General features: G+C 60.4%; 1 protein-coding gene across 10 annotated transcripts in view; it reads left to right on the forward strand.

Annotated features, from left to right (window-relative positions):
• PAX8 (paired box 8) overlaps positions 1-14,292 on the forward strand; it is a 47,154-nt gene that overhangs the window by 16,999 nt on the left and 15,863 nt on the right. For 5 of the 10 annotated variants that reach the window (XM_058278029.2, XM_058278039.2, XM_058278040.2 and 2 more), the window contains 5 exons: positions 7,654-7,819; positions 9,231-9,431; positions 10,445-10,533; positions 12,680-12,805; positions 12,946-13,121. In XM_058278029.2, the coding sequence (XP_058134012.1) occupies positions 7,654-7,819; positions 9,231-9,431; positions 10,445-10,533; positions 12,680-12,805; positions 12,946-13,121 (758 nt within the window). The remainder of the gene's footprint in view (positions 1-7,653; positions 7,820-9,230; positions 9,432-10,444; positions 10,534-12,679; positions 12,806-12,945; positions 13,122-14,292) is intronic. The other 5 variants (XM_058278028.2, XM_058278031.2, XM_058278043.2 and 2 more) reach the window with 1 other exon arrangement.

Below are 14,292 nucleotides of genomic sequence, written 5' to 3' on the forward strand. Positions count from 1 at the left end.
AGGAAGCCAAACCCTTTCCTCTTGTTCCAAGGGACTCTGCAGGACCCTCTTCGATTTGCCCCAACTTCAGAGTCTAGAAGGCTGGGGGCTAGAGTCCTCATGACTGCTCCTGCCTCACAGTCCTGGGGGGTCTTGTTAAAGAACACGTAGACCCCACCAGCAGGCCAGGAGAGCAAGCCCCCCGCAAATCAATGCATAACCAACTCAACGTGGGTTCCAGGAGGGCAGGAGGTGGGCTGTTTCCTGCCCCTCAGAGCACCACAGGTCTCTGGGCCAGTCCTTTTCTCATCAATAAGAGTTTTGGGGGAGCAAGAGCAAGGGTGATGCAGGCAAGAGGAGAAGCAAAACAACTGAAGTGGGGGTGTCGCTTACTGAGAAGTAATTAAATTGAAACCATTACAAAAAGAATCAGTACTCCCTCCCTCCACGAAAACTCCCCCCAAAACTGTAACCTCTAAGACGGTAAGGATCGGTGTGCCTTGACCCTCCTATGCCCTGGAGCCTGGGGCAGGGGCTGGCGTGGGAGCAGAGGCACAAGGTGGTGGAGCCGGGGCAGCATTTGTGGAGGGCTTGCTGTGTGCGGTGCCATCCGTGCATCTCATTTAGGTTATACCAGACACCAGGGGAGGAGAAGCCCAAGGGCCACGTCTTGCCAAGGTCCTGGAGTAAGCGAGGGGTGGAACAGGGGTGCAGCAAGTCCGCCTCCCAAGCCTGCTCTCCTAACCTCTGCCCTATACTGGTTCCATGGACGACATAAGCAAATCGACGAACCTTAGCCACTCTCAGGGAAGAGCACGGATTTCAACGCTGCTTGCAGGTTAGATTTCTGGGAGGGCAGGTCCCAGGAGGCTGGCGGAGCCCCTGGTCAGCACCGCACCCACCGCAGCAGCCGGGCCCCGGTTGCAGCTTTCCCTGGACCAGCCTCATGCACCCCTCTGATGCATCAGCAGAAGCCGGGCAGTGCCGACCCCTGAGGGCCAAGCCAGCTGCATGGCCCCTTCTAAGTGCCCGGGTTCTGAAAACCCCAACCTCTTCCCTTGGCTCCCAAAGGGGCTGTGTCTGCTTCCTGCAGTTACTAATCGTGGGCCAGCACCGTCCTGCCTGTGCTCTCACTGCTCTCTGACACCCGGAGAGAGCAGCTCCCTGTATTAAAGCCCCTGTTGCAATACCCAGCAGGGCTCCGTTTTCTGACTGGACCCTGATGCCAGATACCTGATACCAGAAGAGGCTAAGGAGGCAGGACTCCGGACGAGGGCGGGCTGAGCTCCTCACTGTGAGAAATGGGAGCTAAGTTCTCTTTTACTGCTGCAGCGGGGGAGATACAACTACCTCCCACGCTTCCCCCAGAGTGAGCCTCTGTCGGGGGTGTCTGCGTTCTCAGGGTGGGGGTAGCTTGTCAACCACAGCCCTCCCGGCTTGAGCTGTTTTACGATTATTTCCCCGGGATGCAGGCTTAAGTGGTCCCTCAGGGCCGTAAGTGCCCTGAGGACAGAATCTGCGTACATCATCACGCTCGTTGTTATCCGCCTGCCAGGGTTAGATGAACAGGCTTCAGCTCAGCGTCCAAGACCTGTGCTGGCGACTGTTTCCTCATCGAGGTAAAACGGCAAAGTCATGACCGTCTGACAGGATGCCCCTGCGGGACAGGGAGGCAGGTGTGAGCACCAGGCCGTGTGAAACCGTGGAGCTCCTCCCAGAACTGTGAGCCTGGAAGTGCGTATCAACCAGATTTGACAAGAAATCAATCCACTTAGCGTCAACGGTGAAGGCTTGATAGAAACGCTAACCAGTCTCTGTCTCCTTCCGAAGCAAGGCAAGCCACTCCTTTTCTGGGCTGTTGCTCTCGGGATCCCCTTCTTTAAACAGTTCATGTCCATGATGATGGGTTTGGGGAAGATGGACAGAACTGTTCAAGGCAAAGAATGTGTGGAGTTTGCTAAACTTGCTGTGGGCCCTCCCTCTCTCTTTCCCTCTCTCCTTCCCTCCCTTTCTCCTTCCCTCCCTCTCCTTCCCTTCCTTCCCTCCCCTTCCCATCCTTCCCTCCCCTTCCCATCCTTCCCTCTCTCTCCCTCCCTCCCTCTTTCCTCTCATTAACTCCACTGCACTTCGGGGTGCCTGCTGTGCACCCAGCATTTCGCTAGACGTCAGGGTTGTGGAGAAGAGAACGCACGTCCTCTGCAAGCAGGGTGGTGCCTGTGCTGCACACCGTACGGAGACTCGCACGTTCTGCTAACAGGGGGTAGAGGTCAGACCCTGGCTGGTTTAAGGTGAAGGGACGACTTCCTGAGGGTGAGAGCTTCCTGAACGGACCTCAGGGGCCAGGTTCCAGTCCATGAGGAGGACAGCATGAGCCAGGGTGAGTTCGTGAGGCTCCAGCAGGCAGGGAAGCGAGCCGGCCAGTCATGGTAAGCCCGCACACGGAGGAAACAACGTGCCTACTCAGGCCTCGTAGTGGGGGCAGCGTGGTCAGCTCTCGGCTCTGGATGTGCAGCTGTGCAGCTAGAAAGATCCTGGCTAGGTCGACACTAAAGAGGTAAAAATGTCATGGCTTGGTGAGGCTTCCATATGTGGCAAATGGGGCTATAAATTAATTTTACAGCATATATTTATCAAACACTTAATATAGTTTAATGTGAGCAAAACAGACATAGCCTTGCTCTCATGGAGCTTTCAGTCTACTGGGAGAAGACAGGCATTGCTCCTACACATAATCACACACATAAATGTAAGATTCAAATTGGGACGCATGCAGGAAAGTAAAGGAAGCTATGAGAACATCTAAACAGAGGCCCTAACCTGCTCTGTGAGATAAAGCAACACTGCCTGGAGGAGGTGGCACTGGTGCTGAACTGTGAAGGACGAGTAGGAGTCAACTAGCTGAGAGGGTAGCCAAGAGCACCAGGTGGAAGGAGCAGCAGGTGCAAGGCAGGGGGCTGCACTGTGAGCTCTGAGGAGGTGCCCAAGGCCAAAGGGGCAGCTCAGAGCGGGCATGGGAAGTGGCATGGCTTGAAGCTGAAGGGCAGGCTCCATGCTCGCACGGCATTTGGTGGCGTTACCAACCAAGACGATGCCAGAGGAGGAGATTCCTGATAAGACCTCGAATGTAAAAGTGGGTGCGAGGGTCTGAGGCTGAGGTGCCCAGGATGCCCCTGATCGGGGCAGCAGGTAAAACGAGGAGAACAGGCTGGATCATCAAGGATGGCTGTGCCGAGGAGGAGCAATGGAACTTGAGAGGAGCCTGGAAAACTCCCACATATAGTGGGGCAAGTGGAGGGAGAGAATCCCCTAAAGAGAAATGTGAGGCATGGACCCAAGGAACAAGGAGCCAGGGATGGCACTGGCCTGGGGGCTGGGGAAGGGGAGACGACAGCGCCCTCCGCCACCGCCACTGCCCCAGGTGCTTGAGCACATGCCAAGCACGAAGCAGGGGACTTGACCGGAGGGCGGGAAGAAGTGGGAACAAGTGTGGCTACTTTTTGAGACATTTGATTGAAAAGGATCACAGGAAGAGCTTCATTGTAAAAAATGTATATATTTTACTACTGTTTTTGTTTTTTTGCTTTATCTTTGCAAGTGGGAATATGAAGGCAGCATACATTCATTTAATTTCGATTTAAATAGTAATGAAGAAATGAGAGGACAGTCTGAGTCCCAGAACAGGGAGCAGAATGACGGGCCACTGGGAGATGCGCCTCTGCCTAGCGGCTCCTCGCCCCCACGTGCCTGAGAAGTCTGGGGTCCCACAGCCGGCTGGGGTGAAGCTGACCTGGAGGGCTGCTCCTTGCACCTCGGTCTAGCCGTGAGCTCCCACATGCAGAACGAGAGCTGGGAGCACAGGGATTCACGTGCCCTGACACTCCAAAGAGGGCAGCTGGGAGGCGGAGGAGCGTTCCACGCCTGCGGACAAGCGAGCCAGGCTGCGGGGCGTGGCCAGCGGATGGAGTCGGAGAAGCGTTAGCGCTGGCAAGGCCATTCCTTCAGGGAAGGGGCGCAGACAGCGACCTGGAAGGGCGCCCCAAAGCAGCCGCTTCACCCCCATGTGGGCCAGCCGAGGCCCCACCTTGACCCTCATGTGAGGGCAGAAGTCCCAGGGCATTAGGGGGAGCTCTGGCGGCACTCCAGCACTGGGCAGGGCCCTGGGGGCCAGGCCAGGGGGAAAGAGGGAAGTCCTGGGGTCCCAGAGCAGGGGGCCTGCCGTCGGGAATCCCGGGCACCCCTGGCACGCCATGACGACGGCCCCTCTCCTTCGAAAAGCATTTTCCCACCATGTGTGTAGACTGAAGCTTTCACTAAACTTTTGAGTCAGGTGCTGGGAAGGCAAGAGCAGGCCGTCCACCCTTGAGCACCTCCCCACAGGGCTGCGACTTCCTCCACGGTGGGCCTGGGGGAATGCCTGGTGCCTGTGCCGGTTGGGCAAGAAGCCTCTCTCCTTTCTTCTCCCATCTCTATTCCTGAGTGCCTTGTGAGGGATGAAGAAATTACCAAAGAAAGCACCAAGATCTCCCCAAATTTCACATTTCCCAAGAAATCAGCCTGCAGGGTGGGCTTCCCTGAGCACTCAGCCAGCTCCCTCTAGGGGAGCGTGCCCCGGCCCTGGGGTGCACCTTCCACTCGGGAACTCGCCTTCTCCTCCACACCCACACGCCCTGAGAAAAGGCCCAGACGCGGCGGGAGGCTTTGCCCACGAAGCTTCAAACCTCTCCTGGTCCTCGTGGCGCCCCAGCCCAGCCTGGCTCCCACTCCTTCCGGGCTTCCGGCCTCAAGGCCCAGCGGGTCCCAGCCGCACGCGAGGGTGGTGGGAGCCATGGGCAGCCAGCCCCCAGCGCAGGAAGGAAGCCTGCACCCACCTGGGGCACTGGGGGGTGACTCACCCGCAGAGCCCACGCCCTCGCCCCGGCACAGGAAGGGCGAGCCTCACCCCCCAGGGTCGCCTCCATCTGCAGACAGCAGGCTCCCAGGCGCTCCTTCCTTATGTCCACACCTGCTCCTAGAGCAGCAAGGCCTGCACAGGTCACTTCCTCTGGACTCGCTTGCACTTGCCTCCCTGCAGCTTCTCCTGACCCTGCAGGGCTGCAACCTGACACCTAGACTTACCTCTTCCAAGAAACCCTTGCCTTAGCATGGTCATTCCCAGCTTACCAAGAGTTTCAGTTCTTTGGGGTCGGGTACTCTTCTCTCGTTTAGGGTTGCATCCCCAGTGCTTTGTGCCTGACTCACGGTAAATTTGTGTTGAGATGGAAAGAAATGGAAACCATAATATGCAAACAACAGGAATTACGATTTTAGAAGAGGGGTGTACAGGGCTTATTCTCTTACATTCTTTTTACTAGCCGGTGCCCAGCCCCCACCAGCAGTTCCTGACGTGTGCTTTCAGCACCGGGGCGGGGGCACCACCTGGGGACTTCTCAGAAGCATGAATTCTCAGTCCTACCCTAGACCTCCTGACTCAGAGACTCAAGGCACTGGGCGCGGCAGTAGCTGTTTTAGCAAGTTGCCCCTGTGGTTCTGACCTATTCTGCCCCATTCCTAGGGTCAGTCAATGAAATGGCTCTTAAAGATCTACACTTCTGTCAAGATTTGCAGCTGCTAAACCCTGCTCCCCCCACCTTCTTAGGCCTCAGGCCCAGTAAGGGCTGGCTTAGCTCCATTCAATAGATGACAACACCAAGGTAAAAACAAACAAAAACGCCTCCAACGACAAGATAAATACAGGCAGCGTCCATCGGGATCTGGCCCCAGGCTCTTCCCTCAGTGACACGAAGTCACCGGCAGCCGCGCAGCCTCAGCACCCGAGAGCACGGCTGAGGAGCCAGACATGAGCACGTTCCCTTGGCTCGATGCTGGCCGTCAGGAGATGGCCTCCCAGCAGGGCTCCTGAGCTGCACTGGGGAATCCGGGGACTTGCCAAAGCGCTCGGCTGCCCGATTCACGGCTCCGCGAACCTTCCCCACGCCCTGCAGCCAGGTGTGCAGTGCCCGGCCCGAGCACCTTGGCCCCCGAACATGGTGGGTGCGTCCTGGCTGGTGGTGGTCTGGCGCCGCCTTGTGTCCAGCACCTGGACCCAGCAGAACTGAGGCCACTGTCCTCTGCAAGGGACGTGTGGCTGGCGAGGAGCCGGGGCCCTTCCCCGCCCAGTGCCACTGGCAAGCCCAAAGCAGGCTGGCCCGCTGCCCCCTCCGGGAGGATGGAGGACAGAGCGGCACGTCCCTCACGCCCGGTGTTTGGCCAGAGGGCTTTTCCTTTTTTTTTTTTAAGGAAAGTTGACTATTCTGCTGCAGGCGGCTCTCGTGGGAAGAGCTGGTGGGCGCTGATGAGCACGGCATGCCTGGCAAGGCCCTTCCCGGCAGCGGCCACAGCTGCCCTTACCCGTGTCCCTCAGGAGCTGGGCCACTGCTGCCCCTCCACGCTCACTGGCGCCTCCCGCCGCCCCCGAGGACGCCCAACGCGACACCAGCGCGAGGGGCAGGCTTCGCCCCGGCCCGAGTCCGTCCTTCCCTCCAGGAAGTGTGCTGACGGGGCCCTGGCCGCCCCTCTTGTGAGTGGGACCACGAGGCCGTGGTGCAGGGGCAGAGCTCAGCAGGCCCGTGGGATCTCGGCCTGGAGTCCACTGGCGCAGCAGGACGCTCCAGCCGCACAGGCCGCATGCGGGCCTCGGCCTCCTCCCCTCATCCTGGGCGCTCAGCGTGGGCTTCCCCGGGAGCCCGTCTGTGGCCCCAGCCTGGGTCCTGGTCCAGCAGTGTCCGCAGGGCGCCCTAAGGGCCTGTGCCCGTCCTGTGGAGACCCGTGAGGACGAGCAGGGACCATGACTGCCCATTCGCCTCGGCACCCCAGGCCGGGGACAGTGCTGGCACGTGGAAGGCTCGTAAATAAGTGCTCGGGCAGACGGGGGGCTCAGAATAAGATATAGGCTGGGGCCAGCGGAGGGCAGACGGGTCTGGGGGTGGCGGAGAGATGGGGTGTGCCATGGCACGTGCGCTGTGTGACTCTCCGCGGCCCCGCGGCACGCCACCAGAGAGGCTCTGTTTCACTGTTCTTTGTTTGTGTTCCTCAATGCAATTTGTTTAAGAATCTGGTTCTCTGGTTCAAAAGGAGAAGGAAAAGGGAAATCTGGGGTATTTAGTCCTTTACCCTCATTTTACAGACCAGGGAAGGACACCAGGGAGGGGAGGAGCGCGTCCCTGGTCACAGCCCAGGGTGGGGGCACCGGGTGGCCCTTCTCACCTGCCCGTGGCATGGGGAGCGTCCGCGTGGGGCAGGGCTGAGGCCTGACAAGGGTGGCCCCCGCTGCGGGTGTGAGCTCGTCTGCAAGGAGGCCTGCTGGTTAGCACGACACAGGGGGGCCAGGGGCCTCGCGCAGCAGGCCTGACAGGAGAGGGGTCACGTGGCGGAGGCTGGCTGAGTTACGGCCAGAGGAACGGGGGCCGGCGCTGCCGACACCTTCATTTTGGACTCTTAGCCTCCAAAACTGTGAGAAACTCCTGCTGGTTAAGCCGTGGTAGGTGTTTGTCACCACAGCCCTGGCAAAGTGGGCGCTCCAGCCCTCCTGCCCGGCGAGCCGCGGCCGCGGCTGCAAGCGCCTGCGGCGCGCGGCACCGGCCCTCCCTCCCACCTCCCTGCGAGGTCCTGACCCTCTGCCCTGGCTGCTGTCCCCAGGCCACGGAGGGCTGAACCAGCTGGGAGGGGCTTTCGTGAACGGCAGGCCCCTGCCGGAAGTGGTGCGCCAGCGCATCGTGGACCTGGCCCACCAGGGCGTGAGGCCCTGCGACATCTCCCGCCAGCTCCGCGTCAGCCATGGCTGCGTCAGCAAGATCCTGGGCAGGTAGGCACGAAATTCACCGACCCGCCCCCTCCGCGCAGGCTCGCTTGGGCACTCGCGGTCTGCTCCCTGGCCAGCGCGGCGCTGCGGCCCCCGCTCCCCCAGGCACCCCTCCGCCTCCCGTGCTCCTCTGCCTTCTGCAGTCCCCTTCCTCCTTCACCCGGCTTCGTCTTCTCAGGCCTCTCCGCACCTGTAGCAGGCGGCGCCGACCTCCATCCCCCAAACGCCGCCCCATGACGACACGTAGGGGAACGGCGGGAGGAGCACGTGGTCAGAGGCGGCTCCTGCAGTCTCACCCTCCTAGGGGAGGGCTCAGAGCGCCTGCAACAGAATCTCCGGGTCTCTTGGTGAAAGGCCCAGTCTGGAAATAGCTTCTCGGGAGCCAGGCCTGGATGCCAGGTTGTTTGTAAGATGACCAGGTGATGCTTGGGAACACCGAGACTAGGGAACCCCTGGTCTAGGAGGCCCCAGAGCAGATTGGCAGCCCTGGTTCTGCACCACCTGCATACCTGCGCACCACCTGCCCATCATAACCTGTGCACCACCCGTGCACCACCTGCGCGTCATCTACACATCGTCACCTGCATATCACTTGGGGCTTCAGAATCACTAACTCAGTGGTTCAGGAGAAATCAGGGTCAGCAAAGGACTGTGCTGATGTAGCCACGCGTTCTAATCATCCGTTAGAAAGGCACCTCACGGCGGCTCTGGCTCATGAGGCGCCCTGACCGGCCATGCTCTGTGATAACGCACGGGGGGCATGTAGGTGACGGCTTCTTGACTGCAGTCGTTCTTTGCTGGGGTAGGAATGGGGGTTCCCCAACTTGGGTGCAGAGCACTGGATGGGAGTGACAAACAATGGAGTTTTAAGAGCCAACCTTTCATTCTCATGGCCGAAGAGGAAGGGGAGGTTTTCCTGAGTAGGTGAGAAGGCCCAGCTGGGGTGCTGCCTGGCCAGCCCCATCGAGCCTTCTGCTTGAAGGACATGCACCTCCAGTGTCCAGGGCACCTGCAGGCAGGAAGGGCCTGTAAGCCCAGCTCACTTCCCCGGGCAGCAGGAAAACCAGGTGCCAAGGAGAAGCACGAGCAGTGCTCGAGCAGGGCAGTCTTGACAGAACACCTGTCCTCCCAAAGAGCACGTGCTCTGCCACCCCTCTCCTGCTCCACACGACGGCACTGCCGCGGGAGGCTGGCCAGAGAGGGCAAGGCGCTCGGCCTCCCGGGCGTTCTGGTTCGGCAGCAGCATAAACCTACCCTAGCAAGGGGAACAGACAGTGCTAGGAACACCAGGCGTGTGAGGCCAGGCGCGGCCACCCCCTGCTCCCCAGAGGCCCTCGGGGACCGCGGCCCGGGGCCGATCCCTTCCCGAGACCCGCCTGCTTATCTGGGAATGCTCCGCGGTTCTCTATTGGAGTAGGTACTACGAGACTGGCAGCATCCGGCCCGGCGTGATCGGGGGCTCCAAGCCCAAGGTGGCCACCCCCAAGGTGGTGGAGAAGATCGGGGACTACAAGCGGCAGAACCCCACCATGTTCGCCTGGGAGATCCGCGACCGGCTCCTGGCGGAGGGCGTCTGCGACAACGACACCGTGCCCAGCGTCAGCTCCATCAACAGGTGGGCGAGGCGCCCGCCGGGGCCTGCAGGCTCGGGGGCCTGGGGGCGGGTCCCGAGCAGCCGGGCAGGAGCCCCCGTCCCACCTCCTGTCCCCCGCCCCGGTCCCCAGGGCCGGTCCCCAGGGCACCCCAGAAGGAACGTCCGCATTCCCTTCTTCACCCACCAACCTCCCTCCACTCAAGAAAAGTCTCTCTGATCGGTCGTCTCCTCCATCAGGCACTGGCCCATTCGTTATTCGATTATTCCTGCACCGCCCCCGGACCCTCTTCACACCAGGCACTCGTCCCACGTGACTCGCCGTTGTGTGCTGGGCCTGGGGGTCCCCGTTCCCGCCCCTGTGCAGCTCACAGGCTTCGAGCCCTGCTACAGACTAGGGCAGGGCTATGTGGGCAGCCAGCTGATGGCTGAGGAGGGGGCTTCCCCTGAGGAGGAACGACAAGTGTGCACTGGCTGGGAGGAAAGTGGAGGGAAAAGAGCTCTGGGCAGAAGGAGCAGCCGTGCACAGGCCCTGCGGCTGACAAGCCTGCATCAGAAGCCAGTGGATGGAGAGGGGGGATGGGCGGGGGCAGCGCTGCTTCCCGGGCTCCCTGATCTTGCCCTGGAACCTACGGGCAATGGCCCTGGACAGGCTTTAAGCAGGAGGCTGACCTGCATGTCAGCCCGCAGTGGGAAGGGGCGGGTGGAGGCGGTGGGCCAGCCAGCAGTCCGGAGGCGGGCGGCGGCGGCGTGAGCTAAGCTGGCAGTGGGCGGAGGCGGAGAGGCCGCTGCAGAGGTGGGCGTGCGGCGGTGGGCTTGCAGGGCCGAGGTGCTAAGCTCCACGTGTACCTCTTCCTTGACCAAGCAGTGGTGCCAAGGACGAAGGGGACCCTGGGGAGGGCCAGAGGCAGGTGTGGGGCCCTGGGGTCACCCAGTGGAGTGGGAGATACCCGAGCACGACGTCAGAGGCCAGCTGGAGCTGGGGCACCCTGGCCCAGCCTCCTCCTCTAAGGACCGTTCCTTTCTCTTCCTCACAGAATCATCCGCACCAAAGTGCAGCAACCCTTCAACCTGCCCATGGACAGCTGCGTGGCCACCAAGTCCCTGAGCCCAGGACACACGCTGAGTGAGTGCCCCGCACACCTGCACCCCAGCACACGCCTGCACACACAGGCACAGCCACACGTGCACACACCAACCCCCACACCAGCACACGCCTGCACACATGCACAGCCACACACAGCACACCCCTACACACATGCACAGCCACACACAGCACACAACTACCTTCACAAGCACACACCAACCCCCACACAGCACACACCTACACACATGCACAGCCACACACAGCACACTACCTTCACAAGCACACACCTACCCACACACATGCACACACCTACACATATGCACAGCCACATACATGCACACACCAGCCCCCACACCTACACACATGCACAGCCACACACAGCACACACCATCCCCCACACCAGCACACACCTACACACCAGCACACACCTACACACATGCACAGCCACACACAGCACACACCAGCCCCCACACCAGCACACACCTACACACCAACACACACCTACACACATGCACACACCTACACACATGCACTGCCACACACGAGCACACACCAACCCCCACACTAGCACACACCTACACACATGCACAGCCACATACATGCATACACCTACACACCAGCACACACCTACACACATGCACAGCCACACACAGCACACACCAGCCCCCACACCAGCACTCACCTACACACATGCACAGCCACACACGTGCACACACCAGCCTCCACACTGCACACACCTACACACCAGCACACACCTACACACATGCACTGCCACACATGTGCACACACCAGCCCCCACACAGCACACAACTACCTTCACAAGCACAAACCAACCCCCACACAGCACACACCTACACACATGCACAGCCACACACAGCACACAACTACCTTCACAAGCACACACCAACCCCCACACAGCACACACCTACACACATGCACACAAGCACATACCTACACACATGCACAGCCACACACATGCACACACCAACCCCCACACCAGCACACACCTACACACATGCAGTGCAACACACGTGCACACACCAACCCCCACACCAGCACACCTACACACATGCACAGCCACACATAGCACACAACTACCTACACATGCACAGACACACACATGCACAACCTACACACCAGCACACACCTACTCACATACATGCACAGCCACACACATGCACACATCTATATACACATGCACACACCTACCCACACACCAGCACACACCTACACACATGCACAGCCACACACAAACACACACAAACCCCCACACATGCACAGCCACACACAGCACACAACTACCTATACATACACAGCCACACACAGCACACAATTACCTATACATGCACAGACACATGTGCACACACCTATACACCAGTACACACCTACTCACATACATGCACAGCCACACATATGCACACACCTACCCACACACATGCACACATCTATACACATGCACATAAGCACACACCTATACACATGCACAGCCACACACATGCACACACCAACCCCCACACATGCACACAACTACCACACATGCACAGCCACACACAAGTGCACACCTACCTACACATTCACAGCCACACACATGCACCTACTCACACACATGCACATACCTACACACACGCACACACATGCACACACATGCACACACCTACACACATAAGCACAGCCACACACATGCACACACACAAACCTACACACAAGCACAGCCACACACATGCACACACACAAGCACACACCTACACACAAGCACACACCTTTCCACACACACACCTACCTACACATGCATAGCCACACATGTGCACATACCTACACACACGCCGCACACCTACCCACACATACACACACACAAGAACACACCTACCCTCACAAGCACACAACCAGACACATGCACACACCCACACACATACAAGCAAACAGACATGCACACACCCACACACACAAGCACACCCACACTCATGAGCCTGGGTGGAGACTGAGCCATTCCAGGCCTGCACGGCCCTGACAGGGTCCCAAGGAAAGTTCATTGAGCAGTTTTGGGGGGGAAATCTCAGACATGGACTCCTAGGGCCCCCCCAGCTCCCCTGAGGACTCCCGTCCACCCTCGGCAGGTCCATCATCCAGGGTGGGCGCCCTCCCCGGGCGACTCAGAGGCTGTGCCCTCACCCTCCCCCCCCTGCAGTCCCCAGCTCTGCTGTCACACCCCCGGAGTCGCCCCAGTCGGATTCCCTGGGCTCCACCTACTCCATCAACGGGCTCCTAGGAATCGCACAGCCCGGCGGCGACAACAAAAGGAAAATGGATGATGGTGAGTGTGGGCGGGCAGGTGGCAGCAAGCCCCGGCCGGGAGGTGCCGCGGGGCCCCGGAAGCCTGGCCTGCAGCCCCCCGGGCCAGGCATGGGGCTGGCCAGGAGGGCCCCACTGAGCACTCTCCCTGCCGGGTTCCAGGTGAGCAGGACAGCTGTCGTCTGAGCCTCGACACCCAGGCCAGCAGTGGGGGGCCCCGCAAGCACCTGCGCACAGACGCCTTCAGCCAGCACCACCTCGAGCCACTCGAGTGCCCGTTTGAGCGGCAGCACTACCCAGAGGCCTACAGCTCCCCCAGCCACACCAAGGGCGAGCAGGTGAGCAGCTGGGCCAGGCTTTGGGGTGTGAGCAGGTAAGCAGTCGGGCAGGGTTTGGGGGGTGAAAACAGGTGAGCAGCTGGGCCAGACTTGGGGCGTGCGAGCAGGTGAGCGGGGGGGGGGCTTGGGGCATGTGAGCAGGTGAGCAGGTGGGGGCTTGGGGCGTGCGAGCAGGTGAGCGGGGGGGGCTTGGGGCATGTGAGCAGGTGAGCGGGTGGGGGCTTGGGGCATGCGAGCAGGTGAGCAGGCGGACCGGGCTTGGGGCGCAGGTGCTCCAGCGGGGCGCGAGGCAGCCGCAGCCCTCCACCACAGCCAAGCCTGGGCTCGCAGGCTCGGAACACCTCCGCCCTCTTCTCCCAGTCTGCTCTCCCCTCGCCCCAAATCCTGGAGCCTGGTCCACTTCCTTCGGGGCTGCACAGCCGGACACCACAGCTGCTTTCCGTGCTCGCACACCTCAGGGCCAGGACTCCGCTCCGAAGTGCAGTGCAGCTTCCGCCCAGGGTGGGGGCCGGCGAGGAAAGCCCCCTCTGGCTGCTCACCCCAGCACCCTGGCCTCACCTGCGCCCCAGCAGGCCCCTTCCCTAGTCTACATGCTCCGCCCTCGTCCCATTTCTCTGCCCAGAAAGCCGACGGGCCGTTAGAGCCCACCACGCCTCCTCTGTGTGCCGGGCCAGGAACCCCTCATGGTGGATGGAGGGTAAAGGCAGAGCAGCCTCGAAATGTCTTTTTAACTCGTTGGCACCAAACTTATAACAGACACTCAGCAAAGGTTTCCTGAATGAGTCACGAATGAGTTGAGGAATCCAGAAAAATAAATTGCCAAGTTGCAAGGAAATGTTTAGCTCCAACTGCTAGGTGGGATGGATCAGGGCGGTTGGCTTCTAGGGGCAGCGGGCCGGGGGCTGAGGGCCCTCCGGGGCCCAGCGAGCTCTTCTCACCGCCAAGCCAACCCCCGAGGGGGTTCTCCAGGGCGGGTTTTGCTCACCCCTCGTTGCTCAAGCTGTTGTTTGATCCAGTGTCGCAAGCCCACATGCCTTTAGGATCCGAGCAGGACAAAGCTGGAGAAGCCAGGAACTGGCTAAGCCGTTGCCTGGGCCAGTGCCCACCGCTGCACAGGCCATCTGTGCCAGCGATTCTCCCAGCCTGGGCTGTGGAGAGCACAAGGGCTGCA

Source organism: Dasypus novemcinctus, chromosome 17, assembly GCF_030445035.2.
Source record: "Dasypus novemcinctus isolate mDasNov1 chromosome 17, mDasNov1.1.hap2, whole genome shotgun sequence".
Taxonomy (NCBI): Eukaryota; Metazoa; Chordata; class Mammalia; order Cingulata; family Dasypodidae; genus Dasypus; species Dasypus novemcinctus.